At 39.3% G+C, this 23,167-nt stretch overlaps 1 protein-coding gene across 1 annotated transcript in view; it reads right to left on the reverse strand.

Annotated features, from left to right (window-relative positions):
* The window catches only part of JAG2 (jagged canonical Notch ligand 2), a 68,240-nt gene that overhangs the window by 12,180 nt on the left and 32,893 nt on the right, over nucleotides 1–23,167 (reverse strand). The window contains exons 5-18 of the mRNA XM_054286935.1: nucleotides 22,401–22,461; nucleotides 11,849–11,979; nucleotides 11,358–11,477; nucleotides 9,347–9,460; nucleotides 8,390–8,503; nucleotides 7,715–7,828; nucleotides 7,140–7,186; nucleotides 6,691–6,864; nucleotides 4,178–4,328; nucleotides 3,742–3,906; nucleotides 3,051–3,164; nucleotides 1,917–2,030; nucleotides 1,437–1,550; nucleotides 373–489 (exon numbers count right to left, since the gene is read on the reverse strand). Of these exons, the coding sequence (XP_054142910.1) occupies nucleotides 373–489; nucleotides 1,437–1,550; nucleotides 1,917–2,030; nucleotides 3,051–3,164; nucleotides 3,742–3,906; nucleotides 4,178–4,328; nucleotides 6,691–6,864; nucleotides 7,140–7,186; nucleotides 7,715–7,828; nucleotides 8,390–8,503; nucleotides 9,347–9,460; nucleotides 11,358–11,477; nucleotides 11,849–11,979; nucleotides 22,401–22,461 (1,650 nt within the window). The remainder of the gene's footprint in view (nucleotides 1–372; nucleotides 490–1,436; nucleotides 1,551–1,916; nucleotides 2,031–3,050; nucleotides 3,165–3,741; nucleotides 3,907–4,177; nucleotides 4,329–6,690; nucleotides 6,865–7,139; nucleotides 7,187–7,714; nucleotides 7,829–8,389; nucleotides 8,504–9,346; nucleotides 9,461–11,357; nucleotides 11,478–11,848; nucleotides 11,980–22,400; nucleotides 22,462–23,167) is intronic.

Below are 23,167 nucleotides of genomic sequence, written 5' to 3' on the forward strand. Positions count from 1 at the left end.
TGGTATGTCAAAGTACTTAACTGCTATCCTCAGAGAAAACAGCTTATACACTACTGCCTGCCTTCCAGATACTCTTCATTATTAAAATTATTATTTCTGTGAGTATTTTTCCTGCTCTGCACACATTTCCAAAATTATATTTTTATAGAATGTCGAGAGTCTTATTTTGGCAGAGACTGGATGCAAAAAGCAGCACGACAAACTCTCCATTCATTACTCGAGCATCGTCTTCTTTACCTACCTCCCACTCTGAATGATTCAGATATTTTGGCACATGAACCCCATAAACTTGCTTTGTTTCAGTTAACAGCTCTCTGCCAGACACTCCCAATATCCCAGGGGGATGCAGGGGAAGAAGGAGAAAAGCCTTACTCTGTGTGCATGTGCGTCCTTCCCACCCTTCCTTGCAGATGCACGAGAAGGAATCCCCGCTGCCAACACACGTTCCACCATTCATGCAAGGGTTCAGAATACAGCTGCTGTTTTTAGCTTTGAAAACAGAAAAAGTGTCTGTTAGCCCAGAAAACAAAGAGTACCTATCATCTGGATATGTCAGTGTCACAGTCCTAAACAGCATTTAAGTCAGCAGTTAAAAAACTTACAAAATATTAAAAAAAACCATCCAGAAATACCCAATCACATGACAGTCTCTCATCCATTTTCACCATGGTCCCAATTCAATTGTTTAACTGAACCATGAAATTTTAATAAAAAGGAATTACCTCCTTTCTGCCCCATTTGTGTAAGCATTCTTCAAGTACTGCTAAATTATTACTTTAGCAGTGAGTTACCCAGGCCGTGAGGTGTTCTTTGCAATAAAATACAAGTATTTAAAGCTCAAGTTTTGGTTAAAAGCTGCAATTGTATCTAAAAAAGTAGAAAAACTGCATTAAATGATCTTCATTCGACTCCCTGATCATAATGGAAGTTTCATTCTCAGAAAGATGAACCACAGCTACTACATTCAGTCTCCAAAGGGGAAAAAGAATAAAAATCAAGTAGTTCCCCACAGCAGGCATTAACTCTGCAAATCCCTCAGGAAGAACTGCTTAATTTCATTTTTCCTGGGCATGCCTGCTCATACACCTCATGGTCACAAACCTTGGGACTCTGCAAGCCAAGCAGGGGACTAAATTCCCAGGAAAATCTTTACACAGGGCCTCTAAAGACCAATAGAAAAGTCAATACACAAGTCCAAGTTTTCTAAAAAGTGCTTAGGAGAGAAGCTATGGAAAAGGCAATATAAGATGCCAGAGGAAAACAACTTCCTAAAAATCAGTGTCATGTCAGGTGAGTGGAAGAAATTATTTAAATTTCAGTCACCACCCAACTGGAACAGCTTTGAACTGGCCAGTCAGAACAGTGTGTGTATTTACTAAACAGTTGTTTATTTAAACATTTCTCTGCTTCATCTGTAGAAAATTTTAAAAGCTTACCAGTGTTGCAAGTACTTCCTATCCACTCTGGAGGACATGAGCAGCGGAATGTGTCCCCATCATCATAGCATGTCCCACCATTACTGCAAGTGTTTGCATCACACTGGTATTCACCTACACAGCACAACAAAGCAGTTTTAATTTCCATTGGTCTTGCTGAAGGTACTTTTAAATCACAAAATTAAAGAGACTTTGTATTTAAATGCACTAGTATCAGAAACACATTGTTCTGCTTGCTGCATTACAATAAACAACCCAAAGAATGGAAGCTAAGGACATCTCTCACGAAACTGTTTCTCACTACATGAAGGAATACATTTTTTAAATGTTCCATTTTGTGACTGGGAAATTGGAAGGGGTAAGGAAAGTGCACCTATTTTTTCCACTGTGATTGTTTTATTTTAAATTTCAGGAACTCCAGTCCCACGAGAAGAAAATAAATCTTTGGGTACTCTAAAGATCAAAGCAAGGAACACTTACGTGAGTGACAAGTTTTGCCTTTCCAGTCATTCTTGCACTCACAATAGAAGTCATTTACCAAATCAATGCATCGGCCACCGTTGTGACATGGGTTAGGAGAACAGTCATTGAAATCTAAAAAAAAAGTTATTCAAATTAGATGATCTAGCTCAGCCAAGGCCATGAGAAAACAGAAAAAACAAAATCTCTTTATAAGGAAAATACATTTTGTACTACCAAGGAAGACAGCAATCCTCATTATTATGAGGTTATCTTTATACAAGCAAGGAAAATACTTTGATTTAATACAGAACAACATGAATTATGACTTTCTGACAGCTTAGGAATATTCAGAATGGCTTCCCAGTAAAGCACCAGAAGTAGCTTGGTTTTTACAAACAGCTGTATTCTGAACTTCAGAAAGAGCTTTCTAGTAGGGACCACAAAGACCTGAAAAGGAGCCCCAGCACAGGACATGCTGGGAGATGAGAGAGCCAGCTAAGGCTCCTTTGTTCTGTTTTAAAATACAGATTTACAGCCATTAGAGGTGGCTTAACCACATACATACATATGTTATGTGCACACATTAGACACACTTACACAATTATGGATTTTAGAGAAAGCTCCTTTCACTTGAAACAAACATTTTAATAGGGGGAACATAACTATTCCAGAACAAACTTCATCCAGACCACACAAAAGGCTCTTCTGACAGCAATAGCTGCCAAAAGCTGCTCAGAATGTATTTCACATCTTAATTGATGCATGTCCTGTAATAAGTCTCAGCAAGTCCTTGCCATCATGTTTTAGAACAGGCTTCGTTCAGAGCAGAAAAAGAAACAACTGCAGTTTCCTCTGAGGTGTCTTAACCATGAACTGGCCCAGTTCACTTCCTGGCCAGCACTCTTGCCTGTCCCCAGGACAAAAAGTTTTCTCCTCCTGCAATAAATGCTGAACTATACCAAAGAATTAGATTCGGCTCCTAGTAAAGGAGCTGAGGCTTTTAGAGCAGCTACCTAAAGGTATTTCTGAAAATGCTTCTGCAAATAAAACAATTATGGAACAGAGAAACTACCCCATTTTTAAGCACATGCCAACCATCTCTGTTACAACAAGGCTGCATCATTTGGCCCTGCAACACTGAGCAGTACTCACTTGTGTCACACAGCTCTCCTTCCCAGCCACTTGAGCAGAAACATCTAAATGAATCTATTTCATCAATACATGTCCCACCATTCTTGCAAGGTTTCCCAAGACAGTCATTGATATCTGCAACAAAAAGTCAACAATTATTGCTCAAAGCTGTTTTCACCTACTCAGAGGACTGATCTACATTTGTGTCTCTAGGAAAAGCAGCACAGAGTTATTGCTGCATTTGTACATGCAAAAAAAAAAGTTCAAACACCTGTTTTCAAGCCTGATAGGGTTTCTGGCTGTATTGTCTCACATATAACAAGTCAAGACCAACCAGAGCATTACACTTACCTGGAAAGAATATTCAGGGGTTTAAAAACACCCAGACCAGCAATACAAGTTCTGGTCCCCTCTTTGTGTTCTCATTTTGGAGAAATCTGTAGCTTGTAAGATTGTGCATAAAGGTAGTGGCTACAAACACATTTACACTGAAGCTGGACTAAAACCAGTTTTCTATCACAGAGGAAATGCAAACCACTACACTACAAAGACTGCTACCAGAAGAAACAATTTCAAGCAGTACATCTGAAACAGCACCTTCTGCAACTTTACTGACATCTAAATGTTTTATTTTATGTTGTAAAGCTTCATAACACTAACTTTCAAATAAATTTATAGCAAAAAGAATAATCTTTTACGAGCTCCTACTTACTTTCATGACAGTATGTTCCAGTAAAGCCTCTGTCACAGGCACAAGTGAAATTCCCTCCTGGCTGACTAATGCACCGTCCATGAGGCCCACAAACATTGGATGAAATGAAACGGATTCCTTCCTGGGTAGCATTAGTGAAGACTTCTATTGTACAGCTGTCTATTACTGAAAAAGAAGTGAGGTCTTTACACTAATGATCTCTATCACCCACCAGATTTTAGTTTTAAAAGAAGTTTTACAAGAATTAAAACTAATCATGATTTTATAAGTCACCATCAAGCTCTTCATAAATGAAGAGCACTTCCTCTCACTGCCTCACTATTTTATGAAGTCTAAGTGAGTGAAATAAAAACATTTCTGCATTATACTATTCCCCAAAATGCCTTTTTTTTCAATGTACCACCACCAAGACAGATTTATGGACAACAGCAACTACCTTTACAAGAATTGTTCTTGCAGTGGTCCTTGAGATGAGAACAATTTTTTCCATCATAGTCATCAGGGCAGGCACAGTAATAATCTCCTCCCAGATCATAACATTTAGCCCCATTCTGGCAAGGGTTAGGCTCACAGAGATCAATATCCATCTGTAAGAGAGAGACCACAGTTAGCAGCAGCTGCTTCATTTCCCAGGAGTAAGCAGCATTATCTGCTCTGCCAGAGACACAGATGAATGTACAAGGAACCTCAAGTTTTAAGGTTTATGAATCATAAATATTGCATTCCACCCTGCAAGACAGAGAAACTTCAGCTTACTTTAGTCTATCCTAATACAAAGCATGTCTGACACTGCTAAAAAAGTACTCCTTTGGAGGAGGCTGAATAAGCACATTTGCAATAACTCAGAGAATAATTACTTAAGCCATTAGGAGACACCTTACTGCAACTTCTCTGGATCATTATAAGCCACTTCTCTGTCCTTCACACCCATGTAGCAAGTGCCACAAGGCAAGTTAAACACCAGTGCACTTGTCAGCATTCTGTCTGCAAGAGACTTAAAATGCACAGAACCTGAATAAAATCCCATCCCCTAGAGCAAATTCTCTTCCCATCTCAATTAACACATAGAATTTATTATAAACCACACAGCTTGGAAGGGACCTCTAGAGGTCAGCTACTCCCCACCTCCTGCTCTAAGTAGGTCTAGTTAGACTCAGCTTCTCAAGACCTTATTTTAAAAAATACTATCACTACACCACTTTAGACATAGTTACATGAAATGCACTTTGAAATCTGACCATCTGATCCAGAGAGCAAAATTTAAACCTTGCCTTCACAATACAACATTTAACATGAACATTGCTGTGGCAAAACAATTCTGCTGCTTTCTGCTTTAGACTGACACACAAGATCACTGATTCGTGATGCCCTAAATTGGTCTCAAAATCCACAAAGCAGCCTCAAAAGGGACATTTTTATATCACATATCTTTCCTCCAAATTATTTTTCTTAAGGACTGCTTTTCTCCCCCTCCAGTTAGTTTTTCCTTTTTCACATCTCTCTTGGGAGAAAGATAATTTCATGTCTGTAAAGTTGAAAAGCTAAGTCCAATAGAGGTTTTAATCCCTATTTTTAGCAGTTCAGTACCTAAATAGGAGAAAAATGCCAAACTAGCCAAAGGAGAAGGAACACAAATGGTGTTAAGTATTTAATTCAGAGAAGCACATACAATTCCAGTCACAACAGAAAATTTTTAGCAAACCATTTCGTGCTCTCACACAGAACATTCAAAGCAAGCTATAAAAAAATAGCTATGGTCTGAGAAAGATTCTCAGATCTCCTCTATCAGATGTCTCCATTTGTTTCCTTCCATTAGTGTAAATTTCCCCTTCCCAATGCAAGTTCAGTAGCTGGTACTTTAGCATCTGGAATCAATGGTAGATATTTCCTGCAGCACACAAGGCAAGCAGCCAACTCCCCCTATTATTCAAGCACATTTGCTAAAACTTTAATTACACAGTATTGTATGAATCAGCCCAGAGTAGAGCACTGAAGTTATGATCCTTATGCAGAAACAGTTCATGAGCTATTAGGTCCTGCACCAGTTTGATTAAACTGGTTGGTATCTACAGTCCTTTTAAATTTTGACTAAAATGAGGGCCCTACTTCTTTAATAATGCAAATAACATAGAATAAAATTAGTTCAATGTTTAAGAGAGATCACTCCAATATCCTCTACAAAAAATTTCTGGAGCAAATCCAACAAAATTCTAGCCTAGTGCCTCCACTTGATACTAAGCATAACATCCAGATGAATGTGACTATCAGCAAAAGCCAGAAAGTGAATACTTCATGCAAAATAATTTTACCCTGAAAACCTAATGTCCTCCCAAGAAAAGAGGAATATCTTTACCATTAATTACTTCAGGAATTACCACTAAGACTTCAATATTTCAGATCTGAGTCCTTAAGCACTAGAACTCCATGTTCCTATAATGATCTCAGACAGTTTTAAGAGCTAATACTTGTCTATCTGCCTGCCTTTAGTAATTATGTTAATCATCACCATTATATATAATACAAATAATTGATATATAATTATTCTACTCCTGCCAATAGCAGTAGGATTAGTTGAAGGGTAATTCAATTATGTGCCTCAGAGTTATTAGGATGAGAACCTAAAGCACTCCAGTGAAACAAAAGGACAAAGATCCTGCAAATTGCAAAAGAAAACATTTAAAGCTTAAGGAATACTTGCACAGCCTTAAAACCCTTAGGAAGGCCAACACCTACATACAACAACTTGCAGTTTATCAGGCTGCAAATTCAAGTGTTCCAGCTACTATGACAGCGCTGCACAACAAATTTGCTTATTCAGAGTATCAGGTAACAGCTACGGCAGGCAGTGACGCTCCAGCCCTGGGTTACTCCCATTTAAACACAGAGATATATTTCTTTCAGGAATTCACTCCATGACAAGCATTGCAGTAATGTCTGCACTGGCCTCACCTCGCAGAAGACTCCTGAGAATCCCTGGGAACACAGGCAAGTGAATCCATTCACCAGGTCTTTGCAGCGGCCCCCGTTCTGGCAGGGATTGCTCTCACACTCATTGGTTTCTATCTCACAGTTTTTTCCTGTGAAACCACGAGGGCACAAGCAGTGGTATCCGTTCACTTCATCCTTCACAGAGTAGAGAAAAGAAGCAAAAGAAGAAGGATTTGTTTATTGACAAAATTGGCACACAAAACTTCACGTTATTTCTGTATTCTGGATTTGCAGACAGCAGCAGCACCACAGAATTTTATTATGTGAAATGGGTGCAAGACTCTGCAAGTACAGTGTTACATCTTTAACATTTTAACTCATTAAACCAAACTGTAATTGCAAACTATAAAACTCATAACCAGTCAGACAAAGATTAATTTTCAACATGGAATGCAGTGAACAAGAATTACCTTGCAAGTCCCTCCATGCTGGCACTGTCCATGACAGTCATTTATATCTATGGATAAAATATGCAGAGCATTAGAATTGAGACTGCAAGACTAAGCTGTAAAGTATAGGTTTAGCATAAAAATGCAGAACAAGTGATTTTCAAAAAGGCTTCTTTCTAGATGTTTCAATGGAAAGGAAAGATTCTTGATTCTTAAAAAGATCCTTATTTTTTGAGAATAACCAATAGAAAATTACATTCTATACTTCTACTACATTGTACTAAACATGAGATATCAATATAATTTAATATCAAACATTTCAGCTTTAAAGTATTTTAAATTGAATCAGTATATATTATTCAGAAACATGTAAGAGTCAAAATATTTATTAAAGTGTATCTCTAAGATCACTTTAATACCAATTACCTTTCAAAATACATTTTCAAACACTATTTTAAATTTACATTGCTATAAGTTAGAAAAATCCTGACAACAGGTATTTCTTCTTGTTAAAGTATGTATACTATCACTTATAATATATTTTTCTAAAGAACAAAGCATCCTACTGTCAACATACATACTAAAGAAATACTAACTGATATGACAATTTACTCCTGTCCATCCTGGAATGCAGTCACAGTAATATCCACCAATGAGATTTTTGCAAGAGTAAGCATTAACACAGGGTTTCCCCTCACACTCATTAGCATCTGTGAAAGAAGAGAAAATAAAGAATAGAATAAAGAACAAACCCAGAAACAGATTACCACAGCACCAAGCAAAGTGTCCATGCAATCCCAGCATCAGAAGCTCATATTAAACATTGGTAGGGCACTAAAACCATTTACATACCACAGGATTTTAATGCACACTTGCCCATAGTAGCACATGCATGTTATCTTACTCTTCCCTTGGCCAAAACTCAAAAAGGCAATTTGTTAGTCAGGGAAAATCCCTCTCTGGCCTCCACAAGCTTAGTCACTGTTCTGCCACCATGGAAAAGGAGTTACCATCACCAGTGCTGCATTTTGCAACAGAAAAGTTATGGGGCATTCTAAAAGACCTATTACAAGTAAGCTTAAATGGGGCTTAAATAGTTACAGATCCACTTGAAACTTCTGGCTTTGAGATCTGCTAAAGAGGAGCTAAGATACCAATAACAACACACATATTCTACATTTTCTTCAATAAAAACCATGCCAGAAACACACAGAGTTATTCATTGTTTAGGAATAATCTCCAGTGGTCTCCAAAGCTGTAGAATTACTTACCAAGCTGGCAAGTTGCTCCAATCCACTGCTGTGGACAAATACACTCGAAGGCATTGACACCATCAATGCAGGTCCCTCCCTGAGCACAGGGGTTCGAGGCACACTCGTCAATATCTGCAAAGGCAAAGGGGGACTCCATCACAGAGCCTAAAGCTTGGCTTCACAGGTTCTGCTTCAAAGTTGGCTTGAGATGAAGGGGGAGAATGTGCAAACAAGCCCAGGCACAGACTAACATTGCTAAACAAACTTTTACTTAGGATTTCTCACATTTTTGTGACAGAGATGATCAGCAAACAAGAATCAGATAACCTAATAACCTACCTATAATTTGCATGATCATTGAAAGTCATGTCTTTATATTGTGACACATATTTAGCCAGTTTTGGTTCACTGGTTGGTAATTTTCAGGGTTTTTTGGTTTGGCTTTTGGGGTTTGTTATTTATTTTTGAGAATAGTTGCTGTTTGAAAACAGGCAAGCCACCTGTGTTCATATCACAGGCGACAATGCAAACCTAATGCAGTCCCAAAATACATTTCAACCACTTCTGTCCTCTGAACCAGACACTTAAATACTTAAGTGTGCAAATCTACTTTTCTGCTATTAAAGAAGGGGAGAACCTTTGACTTTCACATTTATATTTCTCAAAATGAAACCATTCTGTATTTTGCTTCAGGCTGGCTGAGTCAGGAATTGACAAACAAGCTTTGGCAAAAGGCATTTCTTTGGATAGAGTCCAGTTATGCTTCTGATCACTTTTTGATAACAGATCTCAACTGCATTGAGTCAATACTGTGGGCTGCACAGAACCCTCCTCTTTTCACTCTGCCAATGCTCAGCTGTTAAAAGACAGGGAAAGTGAAAGACTACCACCAAATTCCACACCCACAGAGCATGTTATCACCAAGCATCAACCCTTCCAACCCAACATGTCAGGCACCAGCAAACCCATACCCACCAATAGCACATGTTGGTCCACTCCACCCCGATGGGCAGTGACACTTGAAGCCTGACGAAATTTCGTGACAAATTCCACCATTAGCACAGGGATTAGATACACAAGCATGCTCAGCTGGGGAGAAAGGAGGAAAGAAATTCTTGCTAAATACTCTTCCAGTATCAATTAAGGAGAACTTGCAGTTAAAAGTTGCATTGGGTAAAAGTAATCTAGAGAAATAACAGTGGAGAGATACCAGTACAGAAGTTTGGAGCTTTCCTCTCCCACCTGCAGAGAGTTAAGATTCCCAGGAGGAAAATGAAGCAGAATTTCACTGAAGATGTATCATCCTTCCCACCTAATGACTTGAAAGCCTAAGCACAGACAGCTCACTCTATTTCAATTCCAGCTAAGTTCCCCACTGACACTCTGCTTCTAGCCATGCACTTCCACCTCCAGAGCACTCCAGCACTTCTTTTAAATTCAGTGAGAAAAAACAGACCTGTATGCAGAGGCCTGAGTTGTAGTAGTTTAAGGTCTGTTTAGCTTCATTCTAGCACTGCTCTTGGAAACAGCAGGGAACAGAGGTGCTCACAGGCAGTGATGCTGCTTGTCACTCCATGTAGGGCTGTAACAGTACAGGGGCTGCACAAAACCATCAGGTTGAGGAGGGACAAGCTTTTTGTAACTTCCCCTCTCAGAAGCCAAGGAAGCCTTTTAGTATCAGTACCTAAAGCAGCTCACACACCAACCTACCGTTAAAAATCACTGTAGATCTCAACAAGTATATGGCTCCCTTTTCACTGTCTCCTCACTAAAAAGACAAGCTACTCCCCCACAGCTTTCAGGACAAGCTATGGCAAGATTTCCTCCATTTTAGCCTAAACTTACATCATGTTCTACCAGCTGAAGCAAAATTTAAGTTTTGATGGTATCTTTAATACCACATAGAGCTTTAGGAAGTTCAAAGATTCGCATCCCGATTAACTCCAAAAACCTTCTGCTGATAATAGTTTAGTGAACTTAAAGCCAAGCAATGAAGTGGAAAAAAAAAATGTTCTTTCCACCTAAAATTTTAACTATCAAGAACAGCAAAATTCATAGTGAGAAGCTATGAATATCACATTTCAAAAAAGGATTAAACAATGCATCATGATAAAGAAAAAGAGCACCCAACTAACCACTATATGAAGCAAAATATGAAAGAACTAGAAACTGCACACTGTCCATTTATTTCAAAAGTGAGAATAACCAAGAAAAGTCTCCAGAGACCAAAACTGTCCCTAGAACATGAACATTTTGGTCTTTGTGTAACACAGTAACACATACACAGATAGAAAAAAGCAACATGCTATCTTTGTATGCGGTTGAGATAGGAAGCAGTTTTTCAAGACACAGATCTGTTAAAGGCAAAGCCATTCTTCCTCATAAATGTGGTTTAAATGCTCTCCTTCATTTTGCCAATAGGCACAAGGAAGACACTTTTTGTTCAGACTGCTCAAGGTGACTCTGTAAGAGAGCTTCAGCACATTTCCATAGGAGTTAACATTTCATTATTAATCCAAATATATTAGAAGTCTTACATTAAAAGATTAAGTTTCAGTTGATTAAAAAGGGTAGTCAACACATTCAGCCAACTAAAAATAGGGCCAAAGCCCCACATTAGAGTAGAAATTGAGGTGTCCATCACTTCCACCTTTCTTAGTCCCCAGTTTGGAAAAGACGCATGCTTGCCAGAAAGCCAGAAGACAAGAAAATGGGCAGCAGAGAGTAAGGCAAAAGGGAAAGCCACATGTCTGACCTATTTCATAAGACCACAGCCCAACTGCATATTTGGATTAAGGAAGAGAAGTCAAAGGGAAGAAATAGTCTCAGTCTTATCTAAAGGGAAACTGGTGCAGCATTTCTGTTGTGTTTGGTGATATTTTGAAGAGCCATGCTCAGGCCCCAGAAATGAGGGGTGGAGCACATCCCCAGTGCAATGCAGCAGTGCTGGGGCAGTGCAGGGGTCCCAGGAGAGTATCCCACGTACCGATCTCGCAGTTCTTGCCCGAGTAGCCGTCGGGGCAGGCGCAGCGATACTCGTCCGGCTCCGTGTTCATGCAGGTGCCGCCGTTCAGGCACGGGTGGTGATTCCCACAGTAATTCAGATCTGCACAGAGAAAAGGCTCAGTCAGCAGGGAACACACATCACACCATTCCAGACACACAGATGCCTTCCTGGCTCGAACATCCTTCACCCACATCATCCCCATATTCCAGTGGCTAGCCTGTGATCTGGTAACTATCCACAGAACAGGGAAGAATGAACAAGAGACAATCGCAGGAGTTAGAAGAGTCAGGACAATTCCAAGCCTTTTGTCTTGAACTTCCTATATTTCTGATGCCTAGGCATCATCTGCCACACAAGAATTAAGGCACAGAAACACTCAGGTAGTTGCACACTAGCAGAAAAGAAAAGGGGTTAATTATCAGTTAATCATGCAACTTAACTCATTTTTCCTGTACATTAATGTTAAGTACCTTTGTTACAGAGCAGGCCACCCCAGTTGGTTTCACAATTACACTGCCATGGTTCATTACAGCTCCCATGAGCACAGCCTGGGTAGCGGACACACTCATCACAGAACTGTCCTTGCCAACCATAATGACACCTAAGATGTAAGTTCACATGTTAAAAGTTAGCAACATGATGCTTCATCATCAGCATTACATGTATTTACAACACTACACTTACCATTCTCAAGAACAAGGCCAACTGTTCAATGTGCAACAGATAACAACACTTTATCCTGTTTAGAAGGGACACAACTAGTCCTGTTGAACATCCTTTATGGGAACTCAACCTGCTCAGATGTGTTACACACAATGGCAACAAACACCACCAAGCAATACACGTTATGAGAACTGGACATGAATTAGTTGGTCTTTCACAAGAAGTCCCATCTTCACATCATCATCTCACACTAGGACAAAACTTGTGATTGATACAAGAAAGCTGAAATTGATTTTCAGGAGACTGCTGGCTTACTGCATTGAGCACCAGAGTGTTTTCCTGTGAAGAGAGATTTCAAGATAATAGCCAATTTGCTCTAGAGTGCTACAGCCTTAAAAGGCCAGGGCAGCCAGAAAGGCAGCAGTCTTGACAATTTTCTCAGTGCCTGGTTTCTCAAGAAAACCTTTTTTCACAGATTTATTCCATTACATCCTCAGTGTTCTCTACTGGCACTATGGAAAAAGTACTCTTTGGAGAAAGGAGTGAGAACAGAAACAAAAGTCATTAATAATTCATTTGGTTTAGAGTTGAAATTTCCCCACAAGATTTCTTCTGAGACCAGTATCTTTATGTTAATCTGTATCAGAACTCCTTAAAAGAAGCAACTGTTTATGCTACTGGGGGGGGGGGGGGGAAGGGCATAGGCTAATGATTTTTTAAAAACATATTTATATTTCACATATATTTAAAGTACCAAGAAATAGTAAGCTTGCTCTTTTGGGCCAACAAAACAAATGTTCTGTCTGTTAAGAGAATATTTCTTATACAGAATTCAAAAAACATACTAGCAATAAAGAGATCACACTGAATGAGAGTTGAGCACATGCACAAGAGTGCAGCCCTATTGCCTAGAGGAAAAAAAAAGCATTAGAAATGAAACTACATTTTTTAGATTTGACACTACCATTCTGTTATCCATGTGATTTAAATAGTATAAAAGAGCATCAAATAAATGAAGTCTTTGCAGGGGGGGGAAGTGAGAGAAGACAAGGAAGAGAAGTATAAATGAGGAGCCTTAGTTCCTTGTGAATCAATCCCCTTCCACTGTTTCAGTATTCTGGATCAATCCCCAGAGGAGCAGAACAAGCTGTGATGGCAGCACAGTATTTAAACCCTTACTGTTTACATTGGAAGTAAGGACTCTAGATGCAGAACCTCTGCAAGACTATTCTTTTCATACAAGTTCTAGAACTACTTTGAGCTCCTGTCCTAGTACCTGCTCCTGCCCTGAAAAGCTCCAAGATCTCCAAGGAGAGCCTCAGCTGAGAGCCCAGCCCAGAGGCCTTGATGCTCCTCTGAGCAGGGCTGGCAGAAACCTGGACAACACTCACATTTTAGAAGCCTCTTTCTTTGGCTGCAGCAGCAGCAAGAGGAAACAAATACTGCTCTTGCTAAATTTGATCTCTTCCTTCCTCCTCAAGGACAGAAAAATCTTTTCAGAGGATGGCAATAATAAAAAAAGCATTGCAACTTACTTTACTGGCCCCGACCCAAATCTTCATCCATGCCAAACCTGGCACTACTGCCAGTGATTCACCATGACTATCCCAGCCAGAGCCAACTCCCCACCCACATACAACAAGCATTTTCAAGAGCTGAAAGTCTGCATCACAAAGCAAATAATCACAGTAACTCAATTTATTCTCCATAGCCCATGGATAACAAGTTTCTTTGTTTGACAGTGCAGCAGCGCTTAAGAATGCAAAGAAAAATACAGCCACCTTCTAGAACTTGAAGGCATCTTAAGCACCTACTTGAGTTTCTAGCTATGCTTGGTGACATTAAAGTTACTTCAGCAGAAAAAAAGTTGCTGCTTTTTCATGATATTCAACACAGTCAAAGTTTACTGTTAGAGTTACCACCATGCCTGAGGGAAATGATTTCTAGAAGCTAAAAGCAGTCCAAAAGAACACAATGTTTACAAGTCAAAAGGTTACTATGTGGTAAGCTGATCAGCCTCCAGTTTACAAGGAAGAGTAAATTAGGATTTCCTCCTGAACAGGAAGTCTGGTCGCATCCTACATTAACAGGTGCTAGAGCAGCATTAATTCCACTTCCTTCTGAAAAGATAATGCTGATATGAATCTCAGCCCACCCCAAGAGCAAGATGGGATCAATAAAGGTAAACCTACCCAGAAATGGGTATGTTCTATGTCATTTATGGGTATGGATGTGTCATTTATGACAAAAATATCAAGAAAAAAAAAAAAACAAAGATGAAAATTATTAATGATTTACTATGAGAAGCCCAAATGGTACAAACACAAATTCAACATCATTTAGGAAAAAAAAACCCAAAAAAATTCAAACCAGAATTCCTTTTCAAGTACCAACTACTTGTGCAAAAGCCAAAAGGAAACAGTCAGCACAGCTAATAGTGGGCTAAAGTTACTTCTTCCCTGCCTTCCCATCCCAGTCAAGAATCAACTAAATAGCAATTCTAAATTTTTCACATCTGACAAAATAAGAAAGCCAAATATAGAGAATCTATAAGGATTCTCATTGTTCAACAGACAAAGAAAATTCTTATTGGAATCAAGATTCTACTTCCTTTGTCCTTCCCCTCTGCTGACTTCATCAGCTCAAAGTTGTCTTCACAGTCCAGCACACTCAAAACAAAAATCAGACCTGGCTTAATCTTAGCCCTTGCTGGGTTATTAGCAGTACAAAGAAGCTACCATAAATAGATTGTTACAGTTTAGTAACTTCCTGATGGAAGGCTGAAGCACAGGCATCTGCTCCCAGACTAAAGCATCTCCCTTGGGTCACAACTAACACAGAGTGTAATTGGGAGAGAAAAATTGTTGGTTATCTTGAAACCAACAACTTGGAGAAGAGATCTGGTAATTCTACCATTTCAGGAGAGAGGACGTTTTACAGTAAATCTCAGTGCATTTAAAGTAGTAAATTTAACATCAGGGAATACTACAAAAGCACTCATCACTACACACAGTTCAAAGTCAGAACTTGGAACACACAGTACACAGTCACATGTGTATTCAGAGGTGGGGAAAGTGGGGAAAAAGCATGAAACAGAACATTTGGTGTTTTTATTTTTCCTGGGGTCATTCAAAACCAAAATTTATCAAGTCTAATACAGAATTTTTCTATAGAAATATGCTTTCCTTATGTTCTTCTGAAAGAGATATAATTAAGGAAAAAGCTGACAGTGGCCTTTGCTTTCCTTTGAAGAAGTTTGTTATAACAACAACTCTTATTTAGTAAGAGCTAGGTTGAAACGGAACATTTCCAAATCAAATGGAACTAACTAGATAGGAATAACTAGACCTCCTTGGGCAAAGAGGGGAGTATATGACCCTGGAAATGTTGTCCAGACTCCATAAATTTATGTCAAATCCTACAGTGGCAATTATAGAAGTGATATGGAAAGGTGAAGAGATGTACTCAGATCCTGAAGGTCTGTGAACCATGGCCCCTCAGCACCTTGAATGATTAACTCTTCCTTATCCAAAAGGAGGATGCCTCTGCCACCACAGCAGAAAATCAGGATGCCCTCAGTGGTCAGCTTCAACTCAGCTTTTCTGTATTATCTTCATACATGCTTTATTCTCCTGGTTCAATCACTTCTGGTTATTTGAGAGTCTTGATCCTTCTGTGCAGAAAGATCAACTGAGAAACTCTGTATTGCACACCTCATCCAATGACTAATCTATGCTGGTTAACCTTAAAAAAAAATCTCTGTAAATTCTGTTCTACACCTACTTAGAGAGCTTTGTCAGCACTTCATGCAAAAATACACCTGAGCCACCAAACTGAAATCTATTCCTGAAGTCATTGCAAGAATATGGGGCCTAAAAATAAATTTTAAAAAATCTTAGGGAGGATGTAGGCAATGCGGTTCAAACCATTAAATATCACAGGTTACCCCTCACTGATATATTGCTCATCATACAAAGAGTGAAGACAACATCATTGTGAGGTTTTCTTACACCTTTTGATAAGCAGACTTTTTGGAAAGAGCCTCTTCCCAATCAAGTGGAAGCTGGGGCCAAAACACTCAATACAGGAAAACAAAGCAAAAACAGTGACATTAAGAGCAGAAGCAAAATGCATCATTCAGGGGTGGGGGAGAAATAGCCCTCTTAAATAGAAAACCACTAAATTTTCTAATGACGTGAACAGGATGGTGTTGCATAGGCCAGAACAATAGCTTTATATTAGTTATTTACTTAAAATAACCATAAGAAAGTCTGTTTAAACTTTTAGAAGATTACTTGTTGCACAGCAGGCAGCAATATTGCCCAGCTGTTAGATGCTACAATTCTGAGCATCTGGATTCAATGTTAATAAGCAGTACAGTACTTATTCACTAAAACTTGTCACAGAAACACTTTGCCCACTTTCCTACCTTTGAAATAGGCAAGATAATTTTGTGAATAGCAAATAGGCAAGATAATTTTGTGAATAGCAAAGGAAAACATACTCATTTATGAGCTCAAATAATTTAATTACCTGAAAGCTTGTTATCTTTTCCTCTCACCCCCAGCCTTCTTATCACACCAAAAGACACAAACCTTTCCCTACAAACGTTTTTCTCCTCTAATAAAGGAAGTTATTGAAAGCTAACAGTCCCACTCCAGTACTCTGTAGAGTTTTGAGAACAAGTTAGAAGAGGGGATGGTTCAAAAATTTTTAGCCAAAACATTGCTCAGTTAAGTTACATAAATGGCTCTAAGGGTGTGCCTGCATTTGCATTAGTTCACACCAGGAACATGCTTTTTACGTGAACTGCCTGATCATTCCTGTTGCTGGTGTGTTAGCTCACATCACAGAGCTGTTCTGGAACAAAGGAATTGGATTCCTCTTAGGTTAAACTAAGGTAACATCAATGTATGCCAGGAGCACACCCAATGTGTTCCAGCTGCAAACAGGCATTCAGGCCACAAGAACAGACTAGAGAGTCTAAAATTTAAAGTCCTGAAGTGTTTGGAGTGTGATACTGAGTTCTCTGCACTGCTTTGATCTACTGTTCTAGTTCAGCTGCACTCCCCACACTGCTGCAGACACAGTTCAAGCACTACATGTTTTTCCTTCCTGCACACCCACTCACCTTTCCTGGATGCAGATCCACCTTTAGGATATGTTCTATACCCTCCAACCCACTCATGCAGAGCATGCCTCAGTTCCTTGACCAATAAAGAAGCAAAACATGAGATTCTTTGTCTAACTTAAGGTGTCTACTTGTGAAAGGTTTGCCAACATTCCCTAAGGGCTCACCACTAGGACATAAAAGAAAAAAAAAATAAAAGCACACTGGTTGTAACAGCAGGCAGGGGAACTCAACATGAGGAAAGACACAGCAATGGTAAGAATTTTACAAGATCTTTGAGACCTGAAGCTGTGATAGGGTATCTTACACCAAAAAGGAGACAGGAGATGTCCCAGTCATGGTACCAACTGCATTCATGCAGGGCCAAAGAGCAGCCTCAGACTTTTTAGGGATCATGGGCAGTGCAGCATTGCTGGAATTGAGCTGGTCAGATGCCAAAGCAGCTAAGCACACTGCTCCAACCAAGTTTTTTCTAGTTTACTGCTCAGAGCAGCCTATGAGATTTCTAATAATTCCATTCAGGAACACCTGTGGAAGATCCCCATCTCTTACCTTCTCCCAATTTTTAGAAGCTGGAATTTTATTTCCTTTTTCTTTCAGCTCTATAGGACCTCTGCTAGTCCTCTACAGTCTTCCAATAACAATCTGGTTTGAAAAGCCTCACCAGATCACTTTATACCCAAGAAGGAATTTACAAGAATCCAGATGTTGGGTTTTTTTTAAATAAAAAGTTTAGACATAGTTCCCCAGCATTGATGTTAAACATGTTATCCACCAAACTATCACAAACCACAAGTGAGACATCAGTGACATTGGATAGCCTCTGAGAAGTCTAAGATTTAACAAAGACTCACTAGAACACTTTTTACACCACCAATACTCCAGGTAGTTGTAGCTCATTTTGCAGCTCCAGCTTTTCTGCATCTCTAAAGGAAGTACTGGATAACAGCTGAGCAGGGTGTGTAAAGTGTGTATAGTGACAGATGAAGGGAGCAAAACCACTTGGGAGATGCCCACAGCCCTTACAGGCACTGCAGGACTGCTGAAGGGGAACACAAGGACTACAGAAGGCATGGCACTAGGCAGAAAGCTTGAGAAAACTTTTTCAATGGGGCAAAGATAAGGTACATGTTTAAACAAAACCAAACAAACATAAAGTCACCAAAACTGTAAAACTAAAACTGTCACAGATAGTTCTAGAACAAGTCAGTTCAAACCACACAAACCTTAATTTATATTAAAAGTTCTTTTAAAAATAGTACCCTTGCTTGGTCCACCTCGCACAGAATTCACATTAGAGTTGACCCCATTTATAATTCATTTCAGTTAGTCTGCACACTGTAAAGAAGTTTTCATATCAGTTGTAGAAAGTAAGACTGGCATTTCCCAGGATAAAACCTGGCTCTTACCATGGCTGCAGAACTCAAGCTGAGCAGTGTTAGGGATTCAACTCCTCTTGTTTTGTTTTCAGATGAGAAACCAACATTCAAAGGCAATGAGAAAAGTAGAAAGACTTCTGAAAATACCACATCCTGGCAGGGCTATGACAATGTAAGCCAGATATGAGGCCTATCTGGACCTCAACCAAAGCCATACCACTCTGGATAACAAGGAAGTGAAAGATTGAGCTGTTAAGCCTAGTGACAGCTTATGAGTGGTACCAAACATACCCAGGTCAGCAGTTTTAATCAAGGAAAGAGACTGTCACTGGTGGTTTCTTTACATTCAACTCCGCTAACTTCATGAGGTCATTGAACCCAAGCCAGATATGAGCCATTAGATCAAACTTCATTCTCCTCTAGACAGCTTAATGGGATTTAACAAAGTACTTTAAATGATTCAAAAACATACAAAGAGTACCAGCATCAAGGCTCTGCAATGTTGTGTCTTTGATAATCCCTCCTACTTCTTTGGCCTGGTGAAGTCAATAAAAAAGAAAGACCATTTATCCTGCCACTACAGACCAAAGTTTGTCTTTCTTTATGCACTGTGGTAAAGACTGGTTTGTTTTCTCTTTAGGATGGTGGCATTCTTCCATCCTTGCAATATCAGCTAAGTTGCTTTTGCTTTCCTCAAAGATGTATTTTTTCATCTTTATTCAGGAAACTTTTATTTTTGCTGAATTGCCTCTACAATGACAAAAATACAACACCTAGACCCAGCCACACCACAAAATCATTTCCTACATCAGGTCATTTTGAGATTTCTGGTCATCCCTAGTTATTTTCCATTTGATGGAAACAAAGAAGAAATGGAAAAACATTTCAACACTGTAACTGCGAAAGCATATGGGTGCATGAATTTGACCAACAGATAATGCACACCCAGAACCATTGACACAGCCTCTATTAACAGTCTCAGGTCATTCAGCTACTTCTGATTGTAGTGTAACTTTTAATCCAAGAATTACTCTAAATTACACTGGAACATAAAAGATGGAGGACAGATCTTTTCTAGAGACCTTGGTTGAAGCCTTGGGACCTCTAAGTTACCTCCACATTCATGCAAGTTGAAGATGGAAGCCATTTTCCAGCTTTTCTATTTACTAACAGCACTGCAAGTTTTGGCAATGAAGTAGCTTTTGGCACCAGCTGGTTCCCAACTACCTCACACCCATATTTTTTCTCACATTTTCATTTTCTTTCTGAATTAAAAAAGGACATTGTTTTCACCTGTTAAGTTACAGTGGCAGCTGTCCAGAAACCAGGATGAAGGAATCTAGATTAAAATTCAATAGCACCAAACATAGCAGTGTCTTTTAAATAACAGCTTCCTTTGTACAGCTGAAGATAAAGGTCATGTCTGTAAGCCTTGTTTATTTTTAGGCCAGCATCATTTTTCTACAGAAAATATTATCCATTTTGGTTACAAGCAACATTTCCAATATAGTCTAATAACTATGACAGAGTGCTATTTAAAAACACAATTTAAACCTTATGTGTGAACACACTTAAGCTACCAAATCACCATTAAAGATACAGCTAAGAACTTTCTGCAATATTACAAAGAGTGGCCACACAGAGAAATGCCATTGTTTTCCTTCAGTTTGCTGACCACAGCTCTGACTTGAGCAGACAGGCATCAAGAAACGAGGTAAACTGCACACAATAATCCACTATTCCTTCCCTCAGTGCTTTCTTTCAGGTGAGAGAATCACCCATCACAATAGCAAGATAACTGGACAGAGTTCTTCAGTAGATTCAGGGTTATTTTTGTGGGCTCAGTTTAACTGGGTGGATTGCAAGGGAACACCTGGATTTACAACCCCAAATGCTTCTTCCCATCAGCTCCAGGCTGCAAGGAAAGGCTTTGCCATGTGGGATCACCTATTGACAGCCCCCTTGAAAAGGTAACAGCACCCAGCCTCTCAGCTTGAAAGGTTTTATATTCCCTTCTTGAAACCTCCCTCCTCCTCTCCAGCTTCTGTCTTCTCACATACAGCTGGTATCACAGAGAAAAGGAAGTTAAAAAGGAAACTACACCAACCCCCATTCAAAAAAAAAAACCTCAACCAAAGGTACTGCTTTGTATTTGTTTAAATTTGTTTCTTTTACATATTTAGTCAAAGACTTCTTGCATTCAAAAAGCAAATATTCACAGGCTCCTAGGATGCTACTTTGACACCTACAGGACACCACAAACCCTTACATGAATCAAAATTCATTAAAATAGGCTCAAGGGGAACAAATGCATTCTTAGAAGGCTCGAGGGAAGGAGTGTTTCTTCTTCAGGCAGAAATGATACTGGTCCACCTCTCAACAACAATCTCTATTTGTAACAAAAAATGCCCAATAGCAGTAGGAGCACCCAATACTTGAAATCACAAGGAAGACACTTAGTGATATGCAAAAATGACAAACAACTTTATATATAAATATTCTTACACAAAAGGGAACTCATCATTTAAACATCTTCCTTGAAAAAAAAACTTAAGCCATTTTTATAGGTTGAGAAGTGAAACCACACACAAACTGAAGCCCTGCACTTGAAATTTACACTTCTCACTCACACCAGGGGGCTACAACACAACAAACCTTCCAAGAAGTCAGCAGCATCTGATGCAAGTTTCAGGGCAGTAAGAAACCACTCAGTGCTGCAATGATTTAAGGTTTGCTTTGTTATCTGCCATGCCCCAGTTTTAAAAACATGAGGCTCTGCAGCAGGATGAGACTTATCTGCATGTCACCTACCACAGTTCATGAACTGGCAGCTCAAGCCCAGCTCAACCCTAAGCCCAGCTAAGCTGGACTATCTGCATCCCATTTCTGCCACTTCTGTGGAGGCTGCAGTAGTCAGAAGGATGAAGACAAATTGCCTTAAACTGTCACAGCTTGTCACAAAGTGGTATTTGTCAGCTCTCAGGGGTTCTGGCAGCCACAGCTCAGTTTCACATTGTTCCAATCAAGCAGGTTCAACACAGTTCAATCAGGAACCATCATGTGAATCCACCTTTACAATGGTGCATACCACTCTGACCACAAATAAACTCAACTTCACACAGGATCCCAAACTTGCAAGTGGACCTGTCCCATTTCTTCAACAGCCAGAGTAAAAATAACACCCACTTCCCCTTGACCTACTACATTGAATGCCTGAACCTTTACAGGAAAACAATCAACTGCCCTTGCTATCACAGTCTGCTTCAGCTGTATCACAAAGTTAAGGGAACATTTCACTCTGTTCTCTCACATTTAGGGACCAGAAAAATTTACCTGGGGGAGAAAGTTGAGGCTGGGGTTGCTACTGTGTCTCTATTTTACCAAACCTCTTTTGTTCTTGGAACAGCAACATTTATATTTTGGCCATCAAAATGTAATTGAGTGCTCTAGGACTGAGGATTTGCTCCTCTAACAGTCCAAAGAGCAAGCTTTCCCTTTCCACTTGGGATGAACAAATATATAGAGATTAAAAATCCTAAAGATTTTGAAAATAATAATAAAAATATTGATTTTCTCACGCAATAAAGGCACAGTTTTGAACTACATAAAGCAAATCTGTTTAGTCCTATATAGGCAAAAAACAGCATAGCATCACAAAACAGTTCAGAGTATATGCAGTTCTTAGACACAAGACAGCTACTTCAAATCCATTTCTATCCATGTTCTTGTACAGAATTTTTCCATTTTAAAGTAGACTTATTGAGAAGTAGCAATATACAATGAGGATACTTGAGAGATCAGTACCCCTCCCCCGCAAAAAAAAAAATAAAGATAAGCATGCAGACTTACTTGCATTCCCCAGGTACACTGCAGCCCCCATGGAGCAAATTACATCCTTGTTTACACACAGCTGTAGACACAAAGAGATTTGGGCATCAGTCTGGGCAGCCAGGTATCCATTAGTGCAGCAGCAATCTGGAGCTCCTCAGGCAGGGCTCCTGTCATTTAGCCTGTCTGTTATGTGGGCAAAGCAGATTGCCTTTGCCATGTTCCAATAATTGTTCCTCCCAGACTGTTATTTCACAGAACACAGCAGCATTACAGCCAAAAAGCTTTGTAGCAGGAGTGTCAGCACTCAAACTTTTATGAAATGCAGTTGTTTTTAAAACCTGGTGTAAGACTGGTATTATGCTGGAAAACCCAAACTTTAAGTGATACCTGACCTTGAGTAAGCTGTAAAAACAGTCCTTCCCATCATTAACAAGCATTTTACTGAAAAGGAACAGAAAAAAAAACCAAAAAGCCCTCAGCAGAAAGAAGACTATGTCAAATAATTTTAGCACTAATTACTGAAGGTGAAATGCAGAGATATTTGATTGAGTGGTACATTTAAAGACACAACTACACTTCAATTTCTGTTCCCATTAAGAGCTACCAAAAAGCTTTCAGATTTGCACACTTTTCACTTAAAATTGTTTCATTTGCAGAAACAGTGTTATGGGTGCATTGTTACAGCATTGAAGTCTACTGTGTAAGTGATGATATCACTTCAATAAAATCTTACATTAACAGATGTAATGCATCATTTTGCTTTGAAAGAACACCACCATTGAATA

Source organism: Melozone crissalis, unplaced genomic scaffold (genome assembly GCF_028551555.1).
Source record: "Melozone crissalis strain CALT ecotype California unplaced genomic scaffold, PUWL_Pcris_2 ptg000056l_1, whole genome shotgun sequence".
In the NCBI taxonomy this organism is placed as follows: domain Eukaryota; kingdom Metazoa; phylum Chordata; class Aves; order Passeriformes; family Passerellidae; genus Melozone; species Melozone crissalis.